General features: G+C 28.2%; 1 protein-coding gene across 1 annotated transcript in view; it reads right to left on the bottom strand.

Moving 5' to 3' along the window:
- Positions 1–10,804, bottom strand: part of LOC117181953 (dynein regulatory complex protein 9) — a 19,430-nt gene extending 8,626 nt beyond the window's left edge. Inside the window, exons 1-4 of the mRNA XM_033374979.1 lie at positions 10,781–10,804; positions 10,293–10,453; positions 7,164–7,265; positions 4,411–4,651 (exon numbers count right to left, since the gene is read on the bottom strand). Of these exons, the coding sequence (XP_033230870.1) occupies positions 4,411–4,651; positions 7,164–7,265; positions 10,293–10,453; positions 10,781–10,804 (528 nt within the window). The remainder of the gene's footprint in view (positions 1–4,410; positions 4,652–7,163; positions 7,266–10,292; positions 10,454–10,780) is intronic.
- Positions 10,805–22,735: the final 11,931 nt, after the last annotated feature.

A 22,735-nucleotide genomic window follows, 5' to 3' on the forward strand; every position in this document is an offset into this window, starting at 1 on the left:
CCCCCTCCCTACTGATCTTTTAACCAGATTTTATTTTTTTTTTTACTTTTTCCACCATTCACTTCTACGCCATAGATGATCACAAAAAACAAAAAAAGATTTTTGAATCAAGACAGATAATTTTCCAACCAAACAGTTAGATTTTCCACCAAAAGCTTTTCTATCAAAAAATATAAATTTTCAATCCAAAATGAAGAATTTTATACCAAATAATTTAATTTTCAAACTAAAAATAATTTTTTATCAGAGGAGATTCCAAAATCTAAAATTAGGTTAATTTCAATGTACCTTTTGAATTTTCCACTAAAAACAATAAATCTCTAGCTAAAAATAGATTCGTTATTTTTTTTAATCAAGAAGAAGAATTTTCTGTAAAAAAGTTGAATTTTTAAAACAATTGTATAAATTTTAAACTATAAACTATCATCAACTAAAAACAAAAAAGTTAAATTTCCAATTCAAAAAAAAATTTAACTAAAAGAACCTTTTCACCAAAATAGTTAATTTTTTAACCTAATAAATTGAACTTAAATTATTTAAATTAATTTTTAATGAATTAGTTCAACTTTTAAATAAGCAGTTGAATTTTTAATCCAGGAGTTATTTTCTAACCAAAAAAGACAAATTTACAACAAAATAATCAATTTTCGAAAAAAATTAATGATTTTCAAAATTAAAAATCGTCCATTTTCAACCATTAAAGAAATAGTTGAATATTAATTTTTTTAATAATAATTTTCTGTAAAATTGAACGAACTTTAAACCAAATATTTTAATTTTCAACCAATAAAATTTATTTTAAAAAAAGAAACAAGTAGTTGAATTATTAATTAAGAAGGTTAGTTTTCAACCAAAAATGGAATAGTTAATTTATGATTTGAAAAAAATTAATTCCAAACAAAAAAAAGGGTTTTCTATAAAATACGTCAATTTTTGACCGGTGAAATAAATTTTGAACTAATGAATTAAACTTTAACCAGCAATTTAATTTTCAATCAAGAAGATCAATCTTCAATAAAAAATGATGAGTTTCATATCCAAAGGACGAATTTTTAACACGCTAGTTTAGTTTTTGACAAGAAAAAAATTAGATTTTTATTCCTAAAAAGATTAATTTTATATCGAAAAAAGACAAATGTTTAACAAAACAGTTAAGTTTTTTAACAAAACATATTACTTTTGACCAAAATAATTTACTTTTTACAAAGTAAGTATATTTTCGATAAAGTAGTTGAATTTTTTAAATATTTCAATTTTTCAGCCAGTAGGACGTATTTTTTGCAAAACAGTTACATTTTCAAACAGGTTAGTTAAATTTTAAACTGAAAAATATCAATATTTAACTAAAAATAATACAGCTAAATCTCTAATTAAATAAATTTATTTTTATCACATACAAAAATTATTTTTAACAAGATAATTAATTTCTTAATAAGATAAATGGATTATAAATTAACAAAATTAATTTTTAAGAAATAAGTTGAACTATCAACCAATCTGTTTAATTTTAATCAAAAAGAAGAATTTTCTTTTTAAAAAAACGAATTCACAACCAAATACATACATTATCGAAAAAACTTATTGAATTTCCAACTAAAAAGTCTCCATTTTTAATTAATAATTAAATTGTTGAATATTAATATTTTTTTTTTGAAATTTTGTTATTATTATTTAAAAAAATATATTCTAATTGAACGAATTTTCAACAAAATATGTAACCGTTAAACCAATCAAATAAGTTTTTTTTACAGTTTAGGTTTTAAACAAGAAGTTGAATTTTCGACCAAAAAAGATAAATTTTTCATGAAATACTTATATAATAATGAAATTAATAATATAATTTAAATATTTTTGCAAATAAAAAAGAAATGTGTCATAAGTAGTTAAATTTAAAATCAAGAAGATTAATTTTCACCCAAAATAATCGAATTTTTTACAAATAATATTAATTTTCAACAAAGCAGTTGTACTTTTAACGTAATAGTTAGATTTTCAATTGAGATAGTTAATTTTCAACCAATAATTTATAGTTAAATTACCATTTTTTTAAATTAATTATCAACCAAAAAATTTTCTATGAAATACTTCAATCTTTAACCAGTCAAACTAAATTTTTTAACAAATTAATTAAACTTTTAAACCACAGGATTTTAATTTTCAATAAAAAAGATTCATTTTCTACTAGTCAAAAATGGATAAGTTCATTTTTCAAGTTAGGAAGATTAGGAAGATTAATTTCCAACTAAAAATGGAATAGTTAAATTATCATTTTAAAAAATTAATTTGAAACGAAAAAAAAAAGATTTTTCAACAAAATACTTAAATATTTTACACATAAAATCAATGTTTACCAAATTAAATCTTAAGAAGTAGCTGAATTTTCAATCAAGAAGATTTATTTTCCATCCAGAAAAATAACTAAAATCGATAAATCTAAATCCAAAAATGGTTTAGTTAAATTTTCAGTCAATAAGATTAATTTTTTAATTAAAAAGAATCAACAAAAAATAGTTGCATTTTCTTAATAATTTTCAAAACGAAGTGTCTAGTTTTACCGAAAATATTTGTGCTGCACTCTCCAAATTTCGGGGAAGCTACGGCCTCTTAAAAAAGGGGTAAAGATGGGAATAAGGGAAAGAATGTGAAGTCTGTGTTTCTTAAGTTGTTCTCTTCCTAAATAATTGGGTATATTTATTTTCTTACTCTACAGGGAAGATTGTTGTAATTCATTCGGAAGTATCGGAAAAACAATAATCGTATTTCATTTTTGCCCTCAAAGTATTTACCAATTCTTTACACAATTCAGACCATTCTTTAAGCCACCCCAGCTTATTTTTTCAAGAAGAAGAATGGCTTAATGTGTAATTTGATCATTCACTTTTCAACTCCAAGTCGAAAATTAGAACACAAAAATAGTTCATACTTCGCTTATTATAATTTTAATTAAATTTATGAATAAATATCACTTTTGAAATTCAATTTTTTGTACAAAATTATTCAAGCAGAATATTAAGACGTTAATTGAAGCATTCAAAGCTACCCCTTCTATACTTTCCCTTCATACCCCCTCCTCTCGACTACTTCCCCTCCTATCCGATAAATCTGCTCCTCCTGCGTCAACCTCCACCTCTCCCTTCCTCTACTACCACTACTCCACTCTTCCTCATTTCACCTACTTCCCCACTTCTTCCATTAATCCTCTTCCTCATTCACTACCCAACCTTTTACTGCTTCTTCCTCTCCCTTCCACTATTACTCCTCCTCTCACATCTCTAGTGTTCCGGCCTCTTCGAGTACTTTCGATCCTAACCCTATCTCTTATACCATCTATTCACCTTAGCTTCTCTACTGCCTCTCTCCTTCTTTTCCTTACTTTAATACCCTCACTTTTCCTACTTGCATACTTTTATTATTTTTAATTCTTATCACTTCTCCTAATGTCACTCCTCCCCTTCATCACCCCTCCAGTTACTACCCTCTTCGCCTCCTCATTATTTCACTACTTCCCCCTTTACTTACATATCCTTCCACTACTTTCCCCTTAACTTCCTTCTTTGCTCACTCATCCTTTCAATACTTCTCCCTCCTCTTATTCAACTATTATCTCTCACCTCTTTTCATTTCCCCTACTTCATATTCTAACATTTCATACATTCATCCTACCACTTCGCCTACTTACATCCCTAAAATTCCGCTCTCATCGCTTTCCCTCCACCTACTTCCCCCTTTACTTTCCAATGCATTCAGTACTTCCCCCTTTACTTACCCATCTTTCGACTACTTTCCTCTTCACTTCGTCCTTCACTTAACCACACCAGATTTCTATCATACTTTCCACACCCCCCACTTACTCAAACTTCTCTACGACCCCTATTCCCAGTTTTCCTGCTTCCATCCCTTACTTTCCATAATTTATTCTATTATTCCCCAATTACGATAACATCCACTAATTCAATCCCTCTACTTTTTCTCTTCTCACTTCCCCTACTTCCCTTCATCTTCTTTCTCGTCACTTCGCCACCTTTCCACTACTTCCCCCTTCATTTTTCCATCGGGCCACTACTTTCCCCTTTTCTCCCTCTCTTTTCTTCAACTATTACTCTACCCCTCCCTAATCCAGCTTTCCCTAACTTTCTTTCTACGCCTCTTTTCATTACCCTCACTACCTCTGTGAACATTTTCCTTACTCCAATCCCCTCACTTCCCCTACTTTCCATCACTTCTACTAATCCCATCCCTCAACTTTCCCTCACCTCGCTACCCTCAATTTCTCATCCATCACTTTCCCTAATTCTCTTCGCACACTTCCCCTCCCCTCGCAACCCACTTCCCTTCGCTTAACTTCCCCTCCGTGGAAAAAGTTATGAGGGCTTCTGCCCGGGGCTACGAAGCTCCAAAAATTGGACATACCTTCACCTGAAGTAGTTCAATTTTGAGTCTCTCTTCCTCCACCTCATGCGAATTAATTTCCTCATCCCTAGTTTTTCGAAGATTCGATAATTCCTCTTCAAGTTTTGAACTTTTCAATAGTAAGGTTTCCTCTTCACTTTTCCTGGTCGATGCACTTTCAACTTCCTTAATCAGTTCATCCAGGAATCCACTTTTCTGAAAACCCTTCTTTGCCTCTGCTATGAGCCTTTCCACATACAAACTGCACAATTACAATTTTATAAGTTAGTTTCAAAATTGTATTTGACATGATTGGGCAGTGCGGCTAAATAAAAAATTTGGATCTGAAAAGTTCCAGACCCTGCATTTCTGTTCAAATTCACTATTTTTTTAATTTAAGCTCATGAAATTCTTAAATGATGAAAAAAATTAGAAAGCTGACCAAAACCAGATCTGGGCCAGACTAAATTATTAAGACAATGATTAAAATAAATTATTTTGATAGTGTCAATTTTCTATGTTGAATCATTTTTCACATCCTAACAATTTCTCGAAAATGGAATATGAAATTTGTCTGATTAAAGTTTAGAAATATTGATTTATAAAAATTAAAACTGTTGTTGAGTATAAATATATACCTTATATATTTATCAAAAGTGTTTATAACAATAAAATTATTATTTTTGAGAAGAAAATAAGGATTTGCACTGAAAAAAAATTCTGTGACCAAAAGCGCTTATTCAATAAATTTTTTTATGATCCTTGTTTATAACATTTAAAAAATTACAAATTTCAATACATCCTGTTGGAACAATATTATTGAGGTTAAAATAAGCGATTTTTCTAAATAAACCAAATTTTCTGTATCTAAAAGCTTCTATTTGATCAAATTGTTTATTAGAATTATTCATAACAATGAAAAATGTTTTTAACTTTAATATATCCCCTATAAATAATATCCTTAAAGGTGAGATAAGCGATTAGAAGAAAAAGGCCTTTCTATGTATAAAATCGCCTATTTAATCAATTTGTTTACTGAAATTATTTATAACAATACACAATATTCTTCAATGTTAATATATTCTCATGAAATTTAATTCTTGATGATAAAATAAACGACTCTGCTAAAATAAAAGACTCTTCTGTATTTAAAAAAAACTCTATTTCATTAATTTTCTTAACATAATTGTTTATAACAATAAAAAAGTAATCTTCTAATATAAAGTTGTAGTAATAAATTGATTTTACAGAATTCCATTAGACGATCGACATGAGAAATGCTTCCAGGCTTCAAAATACAACAAAAATCAATCTTATTCTTCAATTTGTTTATAATAATTAAGGGAGCGTAGAAAATTTATCTGCAGTATCAAAAAACAGCGAATGTAAATTCACTAATTCGGAGCCTTTCTAAGAAAACATCATTTAATAAGGCAAAGCAGGTAGAAAAAATATGGTTTTTTGGCATTTTATAACTTGAATTAGATTTGTTTAAACTTTATTTTAAAAAATCGGCTCAACAAATTTGTTCAGAATTTAATAAGCTTTAATTTTTTCAAGTAGGGGAGATCAGGGTAAGGTTGACTAGGGTTCGGGGTAAATTCGGCTAAGGTATGGGGTAAAGTGGGCCAGGGTACGGGTTAAAGTCGGCTAGGGTACAACGTAAAGTCTGCCAGGGTACGGGGTAAATTCGGCTATGGTGCGGGGTAGTCAGTTAGGATACGGGGTAAAGTTTGCTAAGGTACGGGATAGTCAGTTAGGGTACGGAGTAAATTTGGCTGCGGTACGCGGTAAAGTCGGCTACAGTACGGGATAAAGTTGGCCAAGGTACCGGGTAGCCAGTTAGGGTATGGAGTAAAGTCGGCTATGGTACGCGGTAAGTTCGGCTAGGATACGGAGTGAAGTCAGCTATAGTACGGGGTAGCCAATTAGGGTACGAGGTAAAGTTAACTAGGGTACAGGGTAGTCAGTTAGGGTACGGGGTAAAGTCGGCTAGGGTGCAACGTAAAGTCTGCCAAGGTACGGGGTAAATTCGGATATGGTACGGGGTAGTCAGGATACGAGGTAAGGTTGGCTAAGGTACGGGATAGTCAGTTAGGGTACGGAGTAAATTCGGCTGTGGTACGCGGTAAAGTCGGCTACAGTACGGAATAAAGTTGGCCAAGGTACCGGGTAGTCAGTTAGGGTACGGGGTAACGTCGGCTAGGGTGCAACGTAAAGTCTGCCAAGGTACGGGGTAAATTCGGATATGGTACGGGGTAGTCAGTTAGGATACGAGGTAAGGTTGGCTAAGGTACGGGATAGTCAGTTAGGGTACGGAGTAAATTCGGCTGTGGTACGCGGTAAAGTCGGCTACAGTACGGGATAAAGTTGGCTAAGGTACCGGGTAGCCAGTTAGTGTACGGAGTAAAGTCGGCTATAGTACGGGGTAAAGTTGTCCAAAGTACGGGGTAGCCAATTAAGGTACGGTGTAAAGTTGTCTAGGATACAGGGTAGTCAGTTGGGGTACGGGGTAAAGTCAGCTAAGGTACGGTGTAAAATCAGGTAGGGTACGGGGTAAAGTCGACTAGGGTACGGGGTAAAGTCGGCTATGGTACGGGGTATAGTCGACTAAAGTACAAGGTAAAATCAGTTAGAATTGTAGAACTTTTTAAATCCCAATTTCCTATTTCGCCTCACTGTGGGTCGTTTCTACTCATCCAGAAAGACCAGACGAATAAACACTCCAAATATATATAAACAATCAGAGACAAAGAAAATTATTTAAAGTTGACCTGTCTCGCTGCAGTTTCTCAAATATTGCATGCTGCTCTAAATATTTCAAAACCACGTTCGCATTGGATCCGAATATCTGACATCTTATGACGTTCGAATATCTAGAAATAAAGTTAAGTATTAGATTTTTTAAATGTTAAAAATAGTATATAAACTAATTTTTTTTTAAATATGCTAAAAATAAAATGAGGTCTTTTTTTTAAATCTTAATGATTAACAGTCCGAGTCTCGTTCTCACACTCGACTGACGGAATAAAAAATTAAAATGTTGGCGCTTTTAGTACTTTCTGATCATGGACATAGGCAGTCCCGCGCCACAATGGTTGGGTGGGACTGCCTGCTGTCACCACAGGCGGGGATTTTGTACATCACATGTGAAAAATATTTTCAAATTTTCGACTATGTTTTTTTATTATTATTTAAGACTTTTTTATTCAATTTATTTTCTCTTTAAAATCATTTTATAATTATAAGAAAAGGCAGACAGAACAAAGTGGATGTACTGGTATTAAAAAATGGACTTTGAGCCAGTTTTTTTTTAATTCTGTCCCACTGTGGGCGGGGGTTTGTAGAGGCTTCAGAGGTATTATTGGAAGTATCCATAGTGGATTTGTGATATTGAACTGAATATAAAAGGAGTTGGCAAAGTACGGTGCATTCGAGAGTTGCAGCAGATGAACTACGATAGTTCTTATTTATAAGGACAAGGAAATAATTTCAGAAACTGGTGTTTAAAACCTCGCTCCTTTTGAGTTCAGTTTTTAATTCGAAGAAATAATTTTGATCAGAAACAGGAATTTTTAATAAACTAATTAAAAATAATTAAATATTTTTAAAAATCAGTGATATTTTGTACTAAAACGTTGAATATTGAACTAAAAAAGAAATTTAGCAAGAGTTTAACTTTCTGCTAATAAAATTCATTTTAAATAAAAAAATATTGCACTTTAAAAACAGAAACAGTTGAATTCCGCCAAGAAAGAAATATTCACCAAAAGAGATGGATTTTAAACTTACATTAACTGGAATAGTTAAATTTTCAGTAAAAAAAATTTATAACAAAAAAAACGAATTTTCAAGAAAACAATTTAATTATCAAACAAACCAATATTTTTTCAACTTCAATGTCGAATCTTCTACCAAAAAAAAATTAATTTTTAGCAAAAGAGTTCACCTAAGTAATTAAGTATTTAACCAAAGAAGATTATTTTTCTTTCAAAACAGTCGACAAGCAACGAAATAATTAAATTTTCAGCTAAAGAATATGCATTTTAATATTAAATTGATGATTCTTTAACAACAACAAAATATTTAAAAAAGATTTTAATTTTTAACCAAAAAGATAAATTTTCAAGCTAAAATGATGAATCCTCAAAAACAACAACAAATTTTTTAATAACAGAGTTTAATTTTCAATCAAAGAGATGAATTTCAAAACGAAAATAATGAATATTCAACCGAAAAAATATATTTTTAACAAAATAATTCAGGTTTCAACTAACAAACTGAATTTTTAACAAAAAGTTTAAATTTATACAAAAAGGAAGTCATTTTTACAAAATAATTTTCAACAATAAAAATAAATTTGTAATAAAGTAATTAAACTTTAAACTAAAGAATATAAATTTTGAATCATAAAGAGAGTACTTTAATTTTCATCCAAAGAGATCCATTTTTAAAATCAAATGATAAACCTCCAACAAAGAAAAACAAATTTTTAACTAAAGAGTTTAATTTTTATTTAAAGAGATGAATTTTGAACTAAAAAAAAAAATGAATTTTGAAGAAAAAATTCGGCTTTCAACTAACTAGTTTCATTTTCAACCAACTAGTTTAATTTTCAACCTGAAGGACGATTTTTTAATAAGAAGATCAATTTTATACCAAAAAAGGACGAAATTTTAACAAAATACATCAATTTTTAAATATAAAGGTTAATTTCCAACGAAATAGTTAAATTTTCCACCAAAGAAATGCATTTTCAAACTAAAATCAACCAACTAGTGGAATTTTTAACCCAAAAAGAATAATTTTTAAAACCAAAAATGGAATATTTAATTTTTCAGTTAAAAAAATTAATTAACAAAAATTTTTTAAACAAAATACTTAAATTTTGAACGAAGAAAGATTTTTTAAGAAAAAGTGAAATAATTAACCAAACTGCGGAATTTTTAACTCAATCAGGTGAATTTTCTATGAAAAATTAATTTTTCATGAAATAGTTGAATTAACAACCAAATAATAAAAAGTTTATTTGAACCAGGCGATTTTCCTAACAAAAATGTAATAATAGACTTTTCAAGAAAAAAATTAATGTTCAATCAAAAATATTTGAATTTTTAACCAAAAAAATTAATCAAACTGAAATAATAAACCTTGAACCAAAAAAAATTAATTTTTAACAAAAAAGGTTTTTTAAAAGAGTTTTTTATACGAAAAAAGCCGTAATTTCAAACAAAATACATAAATTTACAATCAAATAATTAAATTTTATACTATAAAAGACAAATTTACAACGAAATAGTTGAACCAAACTGTGAAATTTGGAAGTCAAATAGGCGAATGTTCTAGTAAAAAATTCATTTTGATCAAATAGTTTAATTTAAAATCAAATAATAAAAATGTTAGCCGAAAAATATGAATTCTTAGCCAAAAATATATTAATAGACTTACAACAAAACAAAATAACCTTTTAGCCAAGAATACTTTGATTTTTATCTAAATAAATAAATTTTCAACTAAAATGGTGAATCTTGAACTTTAATAGTTAAATTTTCAGTTAAGCAAATTAATTTTCAACAACAAAAAATTGAATCTTTACATCTTAATATTAATTTTTTGTATAAGTTTTTAATTTTATAAATTTAGAAAATTTCTTCCGAATATGAGAAATGAAAAGTTCGAAATCAGTACAAAACTGTAGCATTACTAAGAAAAAATTTTCTTTCTTTAAAGATAATTTCTTCGAATTTAAATTTTATGCAGTTTTCCTCTCCCCTGGCCAAACACGTATGTTGCACCGCAGTCTTAAAAACAAAAAGACAATAACAATAATAATGATAATAAATAATAAGAAATGAAGATGCCATTTTCGAGTCAAATTTGATACTTGGACATATTGGGTGTACCTCACTTCCGGTGGTATGCACTCGATATCAATGCCTATATGCACCGATGGCTTCTTCAGAGTGTACTGGTATATGGCTAATGCGTCTGTACATTCCTCCAATGCTGATAGTACAGCTGCACGATCCAGAGGAGGAAATTGTGATTCCATCCCATCCTTGACCTTTATACACATTTTTAAGAATATTATTAAATATTTCAAGATCTTCTACCCGGAACAAAATTCATAGCTGAACCAACGATATTTATCCTTGATCTGATTACAAATATCATTTAAAATGAACCAATGTAATGGGCACAATACAGTCGAATGTGGTTTTAGAGTCATGTTCTGCTAGGTCACGCATGAGTGAACACTGCGCTTACTCGCGGCTCCTCTCGCCTAACCCCGTGGCTCGTCATTAATTCTCAGAAACACTAAATCCAGAATTATTAAATCAAGATGTGGTCACGCCTGAATGAACATCGCACATCCCACTGCACCTCTTACCCATCCCCGCGGCACGACGTCCATTCTCGGCAAAAATTATTTTGATTTTTACTATTAAAAAAATATATTAAATTTATGTAAAATCTGATAAAAAAAATTACATCATAACAAAAATTGTAATAGTTGATATTTGTACCAAAAGATATATGAATTTTCAATACAAAAAACTTTTAAATTAAACCGAGAAATAAGAATTTTCAATAAAACAATTGAATTTTCAACGAAGAACATTTTTTTAAACAATAAGACAAACAATGATTTGCAAAATGTTGAGTTTTTGTGTCATAAAGACAAAAATAATTTCCAACAATAAAAAAAGAATTTTCAACCAAATTTTTTAAATTTGGAAGCAAAGAAATCAACTTTTAACTAAAATTGTGCTTCTTCATTAAAAAATCAATTTTTAACTAAATAGTTGAATTATCAAATCGGAAGATGAATTTTCTACTAAAAAAAGATAAAGTTTTATACAAATAGTAATATGTTCTACTAAAAATGATAAATTTTCAACTAAAAATAGAATAGTTTAATTTTAAGTAAGAGAAAAAGTAATTTTTCTACCAAAAAGATTAAATGTCTATGAAAAAAAAAAAATCAAAGAAAAATGGAATAGTTGAATTTCTAGTTGAAAAAATGCATTTTTCAATTAACAAAAACTCATTTTCAACCAAATATATTACTTTTTTATGAAGTTTTTATCCTAATACTAAAATTTTCAACCAAAAAAAAGATAAATGTTTGAAAAAATATAATTTAAATTAAAGTTAGGGAAATAATTTTTCAAACAAATAAAATACAATTTCAATTAAACAGATAAATTTTCAACAAAACAGATTTATTTACAATCAAACACATTGAATGTCTATAAACAAAATTTTGACGAAAAGTGGAATAAACAAATTTTCAGTTTAAAAAAGTTATTTTTATTTTTTTTTAAATTAATCAAATAGATGAAATTTCTACCAAAAAAATAATCATTATTAACAAAAGACATGAATTTGTTTTCAAATATTTTAATTTTTAATATAGTTTTCAACCTAAATGGTTATTTTGCTACAAAAAAATGCGTTTCCAACAGAATAGATGCATTTTCAACTAAAAAAGATAAAATTTCAACAACAAAAAAGAATAGTTTGATTTTCAGTTATAGAAATAAGTTTTTAAACAAATAAATTTGAAATGAAAATGTTAAACCTTCAACCGAACAGATGAATTTTCTATCCAAAAAATGAAATTCCTATCGCAAAAATTCTTTTAAAAAATCTTTAAAAAATTCTTTAATAAAAAAGTAATGTTTAACGAAAAAAATGAATTTTTATCCAAAAAGTTTAATTTTCTACCATAAACGAATATTTTTCAACAAAAAACAGAAGTTTTCAAACAAATAGTTGAGTTTTCAACTGAATAAAATACATTTTTAATCAAACATGGGACGGTTAAATTTTCAGTTAAAACAAAAATTAAAAAATGTTAACAAAATAATTAAATTTTGAACAACAAAAAAATACGATTTTTCAATTAAAAAAGTGAATTTTCAACCAAAGTTAAATATTCAATGAAAGCATTTTCATTTTTCACTTAAGGTCAAGAATCTTCAATCAGAAAAATTAATTTTTAATAAATTAGTTAAAGTTTAAATAAGTATAGTTGAATTTTTAAATGAAAAAAATTTCATCTAAAAGTAGGAGAGCTCAATTCTTAGTATAAAACATAAACATAAAATATTGAATCAAATAGTTTAAAACTAAAAATTAAATTATCAGAGGTAGTTACTATCGATCAGTGTAGACGTCATTCCACAATCTGTGAAATCAGAAATCAAATCTATCGATCAAGTCAACTTTTCAGATAATAGAAAATACTTAACGTTATTTTAAACAATATGAAAAATAAATTTATAAATTCTTAAAATTAAATTTTTCTGAAAAAAGATCTACTCAAATCGCTCGACTGGGAATCGAACCACAGAACTTTTTATAACATGGATTACTCTGGGTTACAATTTAATTAGTTGGATTACCTAAATTACTTCGAATTAACTGGATTACATTAGATTAAAATTGGATTACTCCAAGTTATCAGTATTGCAAGTGGATTACTCTGGATAAATAGAGAAAGAGATGTGAATTCGCTGGAGAGGGGGAGAGTTATGGAAAAATAGGGGAGTAAGGGCAGAAAATTATAGGATGGGGATATTTGAACGACTTAATAAACGGCCTTATGGGCTACAAACCCCTTTTTTGTAGGCTTTGACTTTTTTTCTTCTTTTTTCTGAGCAGAATAGTTGCCACTTAGAGTGAGATGGGCTTGGGTGTGTTCAAGGAATGGAGAAGTAGGGGAAGTAGAGCAGAGTTTGGAAGATTAGGAAAGTCTGGAGAGGGGACGCAGGGAAAGTGAGAGGTTGAAAAGTAGAGGATGGATAATTAAGGATGGAGAGGGGTTAGGAAAGTATTAAAAGGGGAAAGGGTAAAGTTAGAAAGGGAAAGTACTAGACGATGAGATTTGAACGACTTACTAATTATTTATTACAATTACTTTAATAGATCGTTTATCATGAATATGTTCAATTCGCATAGCTGTTAGAAACAGTAGTGAATGAGTTAGGTAATAATAGGGAAACGAGAAAAAAGGTCTCTACTCCCAGACCCGGTTAATGTGAAGTGTTAAGGAGGAAATACGTATTGCGATCACAATAGGACGGGTGGTGCGTGGGTTTATTTAAGAGGAGGGGATGTAAAGAAATTGGTAGAATGGTCGAGTAGAAAGAGTAGGAAAGTGAGGAGAGGGAAATTAAAACAAGTAGGAGATGATCTCCCCTCTCTTACTTGTTTTACTTGTGTTTTTTTTTTTACTTGTTTATAGAGGGGAAGTGAGCAGATGGAAAGTAGAGGATGGAAAAGTAGTAGAGGAGAAGGAAGTAAAGGGAAAAGGGTGAGTAAGGATAGGAAATTACTAGAGGAAGAAATTCGAACGACTCAATTAACACCTTAATCACCTTCGAAACCCTTTCTGTGGACTTTCTCTCATTTTTTGTTTTATTTTATATTAACTAGTAAGAAAGAAGTTATAGGGACATTTTGCAAACCCGGATTTGGTTACTGTGAAGTGTAAAGAAGGAAATATGTATTGCAACTACAATGGGATGGGTAGGTCGTGGGGTTTCTTAAGAGGAGGGGATGTGGAGGAAAGGGTGGAATGGCAGAAAGTGTAGGAAAATGAGGGGAGAGAACGTAAGAGAAGTACCGGGGAGTAGGGGAAGCGAGCGGGTGTAAAGTAGAGGATAGATAAGTAGAGAATGAACAAGTAGGAGAGATGAAGAAAGTAAGGGAAAAATGGAGCCTGTAGGACGGAAAGTACTATAAAAGGAGATTTATACAACATAATTAACGCCTTCATCGTCTACGAAACCATTTTTTGTAGAATTTGTCTAATTTTTTGTTTTGTTTTATAAGAGCTAGTAAGAGGGAAATTCTGCAAACACAAACCTGTTTGCTGTTAAGTAAAAAGAAGAAAACATGTGTTGCAATTACAATGGGACAGGGTGGAGCGTGGGTTTGTTTAAGAGGAAGGGATGTAGAGCAAGTGATGAATTGATAGAAAGAGTAGGAAAGTGAGGAGAGGGAACGTAGAAGAAGTATGGGCGAAGAGTAGGGGAAGTGAGCGGATGGAAAGTAGAGGATGGATAAATAGGAGAGGGCAGGGGAACTAACGGAAAATGGAAAGTAAAAGAGAAAAATAATAGAGGGAGAGAACTAAAAGTTTAAATGAACTGCTAAATAGGTTAGAAAACCCATTTTTCTAGGCTTTGACTAATTTTTGTTATTTTATATGAGCAGAAATAACCATTGACGATAATTACCTGAATGGAAGGTTTATCATGAATATGTTGAGTTTGCATGGCTGTTGGAAACAGTGAATGAGTTTGCTCGTAAGAGGGATTTAAGAGGAAAGTTCTGCACACCCTTACTCGGTTACTGTGAAGTGTATAGGAGGAACTATGTATTGCACTTACAGTGGGATGGAGGGGTGGGGAGCGTGGGTTTGTTCAAGGCGCTGACCATACAGAATGTGGACTAGAGCCCTAAAGCAGTTTGATCCATTTTACTAACGTTTCCCTAGAAACGGATATATGTTATATGCTGAAATCGTGCAGACTGTAGTTATACGATTTCACCAAACGCAAGGGATATATCCAGTCTTTATGCTCACGAGATTTGATTAAGGTCCGAGTACTGCAGTTTACTATTTGGAAATTATAGCACTTTTACCCCGAATTTAAATTAAGCACACATTTTCCCTTTTTGAAATTCCCCTTTTTCCCCTATTCTCGAAAAACTTCCCCTTTTCCCCCTTTTTTCTTTAAATATACAACTTTTTGTTTTTTTAACTGAAAAATTATCATAGTCAAAACTAGAATATGCTATCGCAATTAGTGAAAGTTTTTTGACCTTGCAGAATTATCTATTATAGTTCATTTAACTTATTTCCATTTTGCGAGTTTGAAACTAAATTATTTAGGATTTAAATTCACTGAATTCGTAAAAATTAAATATTTTTGAAATTAAGTATAATTTTGGAAAATGGTCTTCTGTCTATCCACATTAAAGATTTTTTAGTTTAAAATACTTTAAATAAGAATTATCATCGTGTTACAAATTTTTTAATTTTCAAAAAGTAACAAAAATAATTTTATTAAAAGATTCAGAAGTGTTTTCGAAATTTTGAGCAGATATTATATATATTTGAAAATATTTATCTAAGTTTAAAATTTTTTAAATTTTCATTAAGTAGACATTAAATATAATATTTAATTATTGTAAGAATTTATCAAAATGTAAACTAACTTTACATTTTTAATAATTTTCTTTGAAACCCAAATAAAACAAAAATATTGTATTTTTTATTTAAAAACAAAAAAAAACATTTTTAATTTAAAATTATTGTATCCCTCTGGGTTTAATTTTTTAATTTTCATAATTAAGTTGTTCTAGTTTTATTTAATAAATTTAAAAATCGAAACTGCTGAGGATTTAACGACTTTTTTAAATTTGTCCTTTTTGGTTAAATTTAACTGTTTTTTATCAAAGATGAAATTATTCTTTTTAATATCTATTATGAAATTATTCGTTGAAAATTGATCTTCTTTGTTCGAGTTGAAAACTTATCATATGAGTTGCAAATTAATCTCTTTTCTCGAAGGTTGAAGTTTTTTTTGTTGAAAATACTTTTTTTTCGTTTGAAAATTAATTTTTTAAATGAAAATTTAACTATTCCAGCTTAAGAATAATCCTTTAGTTGAGAATTCATTTCTTTCCTTAAAAGTTGAAATTTTTATTTTGATTTTTTTTAAACTTTGTATTGTTTGTTAAAAAATTCATCTCTTGGGTTGAAAATTTAAATAAATATTCGAAAATTTATGTAATTTATTAAAATTTCTTCTTTTCTGTGTCAAATAATATTCCTGTTGAAAAATTCGTATCTTTAAATTACTTGATTGAAGAATAATGTACTTTGTTTAAAAATCGCTTTTTTATTGACAATTAATTTTTTAACTTAAAGTATAATTATTTCAGTTGAAGATTCATCATTTTAGTTGAAAATTCTTCTTTTTGGTCAAAATTAAATTATTTTGTTAATAATTTGTCACTTTTATTTAATATTCATTTTCTAATTTATTTCATTCATCGATTCCAATTGAGAAATTTCCATTTTAGTTGATAATTTCTCTCTTTGGCTACAAATTTAACTTTTTTTTTAACAATTGTTGATTTTTGGTTAAGAATTAATTTTTCAATTGAAAATTCGATTATTCTATTTTTGATGGAAAATTGAAATATTTTCAATAAATATGTAACTATTTTGTTAAGAATTTGTGCTTTTTTTTGTTTGAAAAAAATCAATTTTTCAATTGAAAATATAAATACTCTATTTTTGTTTTAAATTATTCTTTTTAGTTTGGAAATTCCACTATTTGTTTTAAATTTCACGCATTGTGTTGAAAATTCTTCTTTTCCGGTAAAAAATTATTTTCTTCTTGGGTAAAAATTCATGTTTTTTTTTAACATTAAATTATTTTGTTCAAATTTAATCTTTGTAACAAACTGAACAATTTTGTTAAAAGGTCAGTTTTTGGTTGAAAATTCTTCATTTTCGTTAAAGATTTATCTCTTTTGTTGTAAATCAAATTATTTTGTTGGAGAATCTTTTTTTTTGTTTTGTTAAGAATTAATTTTTCAACTGAAATTTAACTATTCTAATTTAACTAATAATTTTCTTTATTGCAATTTCAACTATTTTGTCAAAATTTCATCTATTTTATTTATAATTCAAACGATCTCGTTACAAAGTTATTCTTGGTTGAAAATTGAATTTTTTTGTTAAAAATTGGTTTTTTGCATTTGAAATTAATTTATTTAACTGAAAGTTCAACTATTCCATTTTCAGATACATTTTTTAATTTTTTGTTTAAAATTCAACTATTTCGTTGAAATTTTTTTTTTGTTGAAAATTTAATTTTTTTGACAGAAAATTTATCAGTTTAGTAGAAAATTAATTTTTTTAACTGGAATTTGAACGATTCCATTCTTGGTTAAAAATTGATCTTTTTAGTTCAAAATTCAACAACTTTGTTAAAACTTTAGCTTTCTGGTTTTCTTAGATTCTTGAATTTAGTTGAAAATTCAACTATTGTCTTTAAAATTAGTTTTTTTAGTAAAAAATTAGTTTTTTAAACTGAAAAAAATGAAAAACCCTGAGTCAGAAAAAACGTTTTACGAAGGTGTTTGTCTCAATGTCTGTAATCTGTAGGCTCGATAACTTTCAAAAAATTCATCAGACTGGATTCTCCTGTGGCACACTTTTTAAAGGCCAAAAAAAAGAACGAGTTCGTATACTAGCTATTTTTTATAAAAATTCAAAAAGTAAGTGAATTTTTTTAAAAATAAAATAATAAAAATTGTTTGGACTAACGACACAAGCTACGAAAAAAAATAAGACAAAACTTGTTCATCAAAAAAGAGCTACAAATTTTTATTAATTATTTATTATAAGATGTACAGTTTTTGTTTAATGCGTAAATAGCAACAAAAATAATATAATTAAATTTTTTGACAAACGACACAAGCTATGAAAAAAATAAATATACAAAAGTTACGCTTTCAAAAAATACCGAAAACTCATTGAAATTTCTCATTAAATAATTGTTAGTCATTAGGGCAGCTTAGATTATAATTTAAAGCAAAATAAGGAATTAATATTAAGATAATCATGATAAATACAATTTGTGCTTTATTTTGAAATATCTGAATAAGCAATCCCAGACAGAGTTACATACAAAATGGGGATGCGTGATGAGAATGTGTTAGTTAAAGCCGAAAGAGCTTTAACGAAAGAGAATTCACAATCACAAAATTACAGTGGTGGATGTTTTGAGTCTTGATTTTAAAATATTTGCGCAAGAATGGGCGTAGCGCGACGTAAATACATAATCGAGCGCGAAGCGCGAGATAAATGTACAATCGAGCGCGAAGCGGAGAAGCTAAAATTTAAAATTTCAGTTAAAATTTAATTTTAATTATTTTAGTTATTATGAGAATTAGAAATTTTTATTGAAAAAAGACCTTGATTCGTGAAAGCAAAAGACCACATGATACATTCTGCTCTGATTGAAAAAGTTTTTCGCATGCCGAGTTTAATTGAATCTGCATTATCTGAGAGAAGGACTGTTGTCCCATCTTCACTCGAATACTCAAGCGAATATTACTTTCAACTTTTTCGATTTTTCCTTTTTTTTCTAAAAGTACTATTAAAGTAGTTGTTTGAAAATGTAGAATGAAGTATTGAATCGATCAAGCGATTTTTTTCTTTCTCTTAGCATAAGACTTTTATGACAATTATTTTTATCGAAAATTTCCTGACCGGAAGCTATCTTCAAGAGCAGCTGTTATGATGAATCTGCAATTGGAGTGATTCTACTTTTAGTTAACAATTTTTTTCAATTAAAGAAAAAGAGTTTTCACCAAAATAGTTCAAGTTTCAACCGAGGAAACGAATTTTGAACTCAAATATCAATTATACAAGGAGAGAAATTAAAAGAGATTTATTCACGGAACTGCTCCTTGATTTTATTCCCGCTTTGGTGCAAGAAACAAAATCTCGGAACTTATGCTTTTAAAGCAACATCCTTTGATCTAAAAGCAAGGGTTCCGAGATCTTAGTTCTTGCGCCAGAGCGTGATTAAAATCAAGGAGCAGTTCCGTGAATTAATCTCTTTTAATTTCTCTCCGTGTATCCACTGGAATAAAATTACTTTCAATTCAAAATTAATTTTCTACCAAAAAAATAATACGATTTTTCAGCAAAATAGTCAACGTTTTACCTAAAGAGATGAATTTTGAAATAAAAAAGAATTTGCAGCAATGCAGTTTATCTTTTCAACCAAACGGTTAGATTTTTTACCAACAACTTGAATTTTTAACCGAAAAAGACAAATTTTTAACAAAGAAACAAAATTTCTAGCAAAATACATAAATTTGTGCCAAAATGTTAATTTTAATCCAAAAAGAGGAATTTTTAAAAATTAAATCAAGGTTCAACCAATAAATCGAGTTTTCAACTAAAAGTTCCAATATTCAACAAATACAATGAATTTTCAAAAAGAAAATTAATTGTCAACAAAATAGGTGAATTTTCTACAAAAATGAAAATTTTCAAACAAGAATCTTAATTTCTACATTAGTAAAATGAAATTTTAGCAAAATACATGAATTTAAATTAAGGGAGACGAATTTTAATCAAAAATAAAATAGTTACGTTTTCAGGAACAAAAGTTTATTTTCAACCAACAAAAAAAAATTGAAGACAATAGTTACATTTTTGATCATTTTCAACACAATAATTACATTCTCAATGAAAGATATGAGTTTTATACTAAAATAAGGAATCTCCAACTAAAATATTTATTCTTCCCGTTAAAAATGAATTTTCAAGTTTAAAAAAAAACGAATTTTTAACCAAATAATTCAATTTTCAACCAAAAAGATACATTTTTAACAAGAATATTTTTTTTCAGTTAAAAATGAAATTTTATCTATATAAAAAAAAACATTTTTTGTAAAATAGTTTAAATTTTACCCAAAGAGGGTGAAGTTCCAACTAAAAAAAAAATAATTTTTAATAAAGGAGTCAACTTTTCGACGAAAAAGAATAATTTTCAACAAATTAAGTTAATTTTTAACCAAGCAATTGAATTTTTAACCAAAAACCTAAATTTTTAACAAAGAAGAATAATTTTCCACAAAACAAGACGACTTTTCAACAGAACAAAAAAAATTGTAAACAAAAATTTAGAAAGATGAATTTTCACCAAAAATAAAATCGTTACGTTTCCAGTTAAAAAAAAAGAATTTTCAACCATAAAAAAGGATTTTCTGAAAAATTATTATATTTTTAGATTTTTAACAAAATGAATAACTGGTTAGACAAAGAGGTCTATTTTCATTTTAAAAATTGAATATTTAACTGAAATATTTATTCTTCCAGTTAAAAAATTATTTTTCAATAAATGAAGACTAATTTTTAACCAAATATTTCAATTTTTAATCAAACAGATAACTGTTCAAATGAAATAGTTTTACATTCAATTAAAAATAAATTTTTAACATCAACAACAACATTTTCAGCAAAATAGTTTAAGTTGTACCCAAAGAAATGAATTTTAGTCTAAAAAAGAAGCATTTTAACAAATTTGTTAACTTTTCAACCAGAAAGAATACTTTTCAACAAAATTATTTAATTTCCAACAAACAGTATTCGAAAATATTCAAGGACGTTTAAAATAAAATTGTCAACCAAATAGTTGAATTTTCTACCAAAAATATATATTTTCGTGCGAGAATATTCGTACTTCTAGTCTAAAAATTAATTTTTAATGTGGAAGAATTCATTTTTAATCTAATAATTAAATTTTCCACCAAACAGATACATTTTTATTTAATTTTCAGCAATATAAAAAAACGATTCTTTAACAAAAAGGTTAAATTTTCAACCAAGGAGATGAATTTGCAAACAAAATGTAAAATTTTCAAATAAAAAAAATTACTTTTTAACCACATTTTTTTAATTTTCCACAAACTTTAATTATTTTTAACGAAAAAAGATAAATTTTCAACCATAAATGTGATATTTAATGTTTCAACCAAGCAGCTAACTTTCCAAACCAAAAAAGAAACTTTTTAACTCAACTGTTTAATTTTCAAAAAAAAGTTAACCTTCAACCATATAGTTGAATTTTCAATCAAAAAATATTTTAATTTTAAATAAAAAAGAGTGGAATTTAATAAAAAAGGTGAATTTTCCAAAATAGTTGAATTTTTAACTAAGAAAGATACATTTTGTTTAAAAAATCGAATTGTTATACTTATAATTAGAAGATTAATTGTTTACCCGAAACAAAGAATTTTTAGTGAAATGGTTCAAATTTTCACCAAACAATCAATTTTTTGAGAAATTAATTGTCCTTCCAACCAAGTATATAGTTGAATTTTCAACCCAACAAATTAAATTTTAACCGCAAGATTAATACAAATAGGTAAATAGATAATAAATAGATTAATAAAAATAGATAAATAAAGTCTCAAACAAATTATTGAATTTTCAATAAAACAGTTAAATCATCAACCAAAGTAGATTAATTTTTTACCAAATAGTTACATTTTCAACCAAAAACATTATATTTGACCAAAAAGATTAATTTTCTACCAAAAAAGATAAATGTTCAATTTAAACAAAAAATCTACAAAAAATGAAATAGTTACATTTTCAATTAAAAAAATTAATTTTTCCCTAAAAAAACTAATTCAACTAAAATTATGTATCTTCAACCAAATAATCCATTTTTGACAAACCAGCTCAACTTTTAACCAAGTAGTTGAATTCTTAACCCGAAAAAAAATTTTAACTGAGAGCATTAATTTCCTCTCCCAAAAAAATGAATTTTAACAAAATGATTTCATCTTTTTTTGGTTGAAAATTCAACTAAGTGGTTGAAAGTTAAACTACTTTGTTAAAAATGGTTTTTTCGTGAAAAATTCTTCATTTTAATTAAAAATTCATTTCTTTGATTGATTGAACATGGAACAAATTTGTTAAAAAATCGTTTTTTAAAAATAAAAATCAATTTTTTTAACTGGAAATTGAACTATTCCATTTTTAGTGCGTAATGTAGCTCTCTTTGTTGAAAATTTAACAGTTTGGTTTAAAAATGATCTTTTCTAAAAAAAATTAAACTATTTGGCACAAATTTAATGTACAGTGAAACTCTTCTATAGCGCCGATTTTATGGCTGACGCTGGGTGGGAACTAACTCATTATAGCCCACTCCGCATTTGTTTGTTCACGTCTGAGTCCTCGTCTGATTGGCAAACCCCCGCGCAGCTCCTGTTGCACCAGACTGCGGCGCGGAGTCAATTCTCGGAAGGGCTATAGAAGGGAGGGCTATTGAAGGGTTTCACTGTGTTTTGTTCAAAATCCTTCTTCTTTCGTAGAGAATATTTTTTTTCTTTAAATTCAGTTTTATGGTTGCAAACACAACGATTTGGTTGAAATTGAACTCCTTTGATAAAAATTCCTTTTTTATTCATGCTTTATCATTTTAATTGAAAATTCATCTATTTCGTTGAAAATCAACTATTGTCTTTTAGCAAGAAGTCTCTGAATGAAGCAGTTTAAACCGGATATAATCGGATAAGATAACTCAGGGATACAATCAGCATTCAAAATACGAAAGGAACGATCAGTCACGTGAAATCGTGATTTTCTCCTTTCTTGCGATGCAACTCGAACTGGTCTCAGGTTGAGGAATTGTTCACGCAAGGATCTCATTTCCCACTGCGGCACTTCCTGAATTCTCCGGACGAAATCGCGTACTTAGGTTTCTTGATTTTAGGTACCTACATA

This window comes from Belonocnema kinseyi, chromosome 10 (assembly GCF_010883055.1).
Source record: "Belonocnema kinseyi isolate 2016_QV_RU_SX_M_011 chromosome 10, B_treatae_v1, whole genome shotgun sequence".
NCBI classification, from domain to species: Eukaryota; Metazoa; Arthropoda; class Insecta; order Hymenoptera; family Cynipidae; genus Belonocnema; species Belonocnema kinseyi.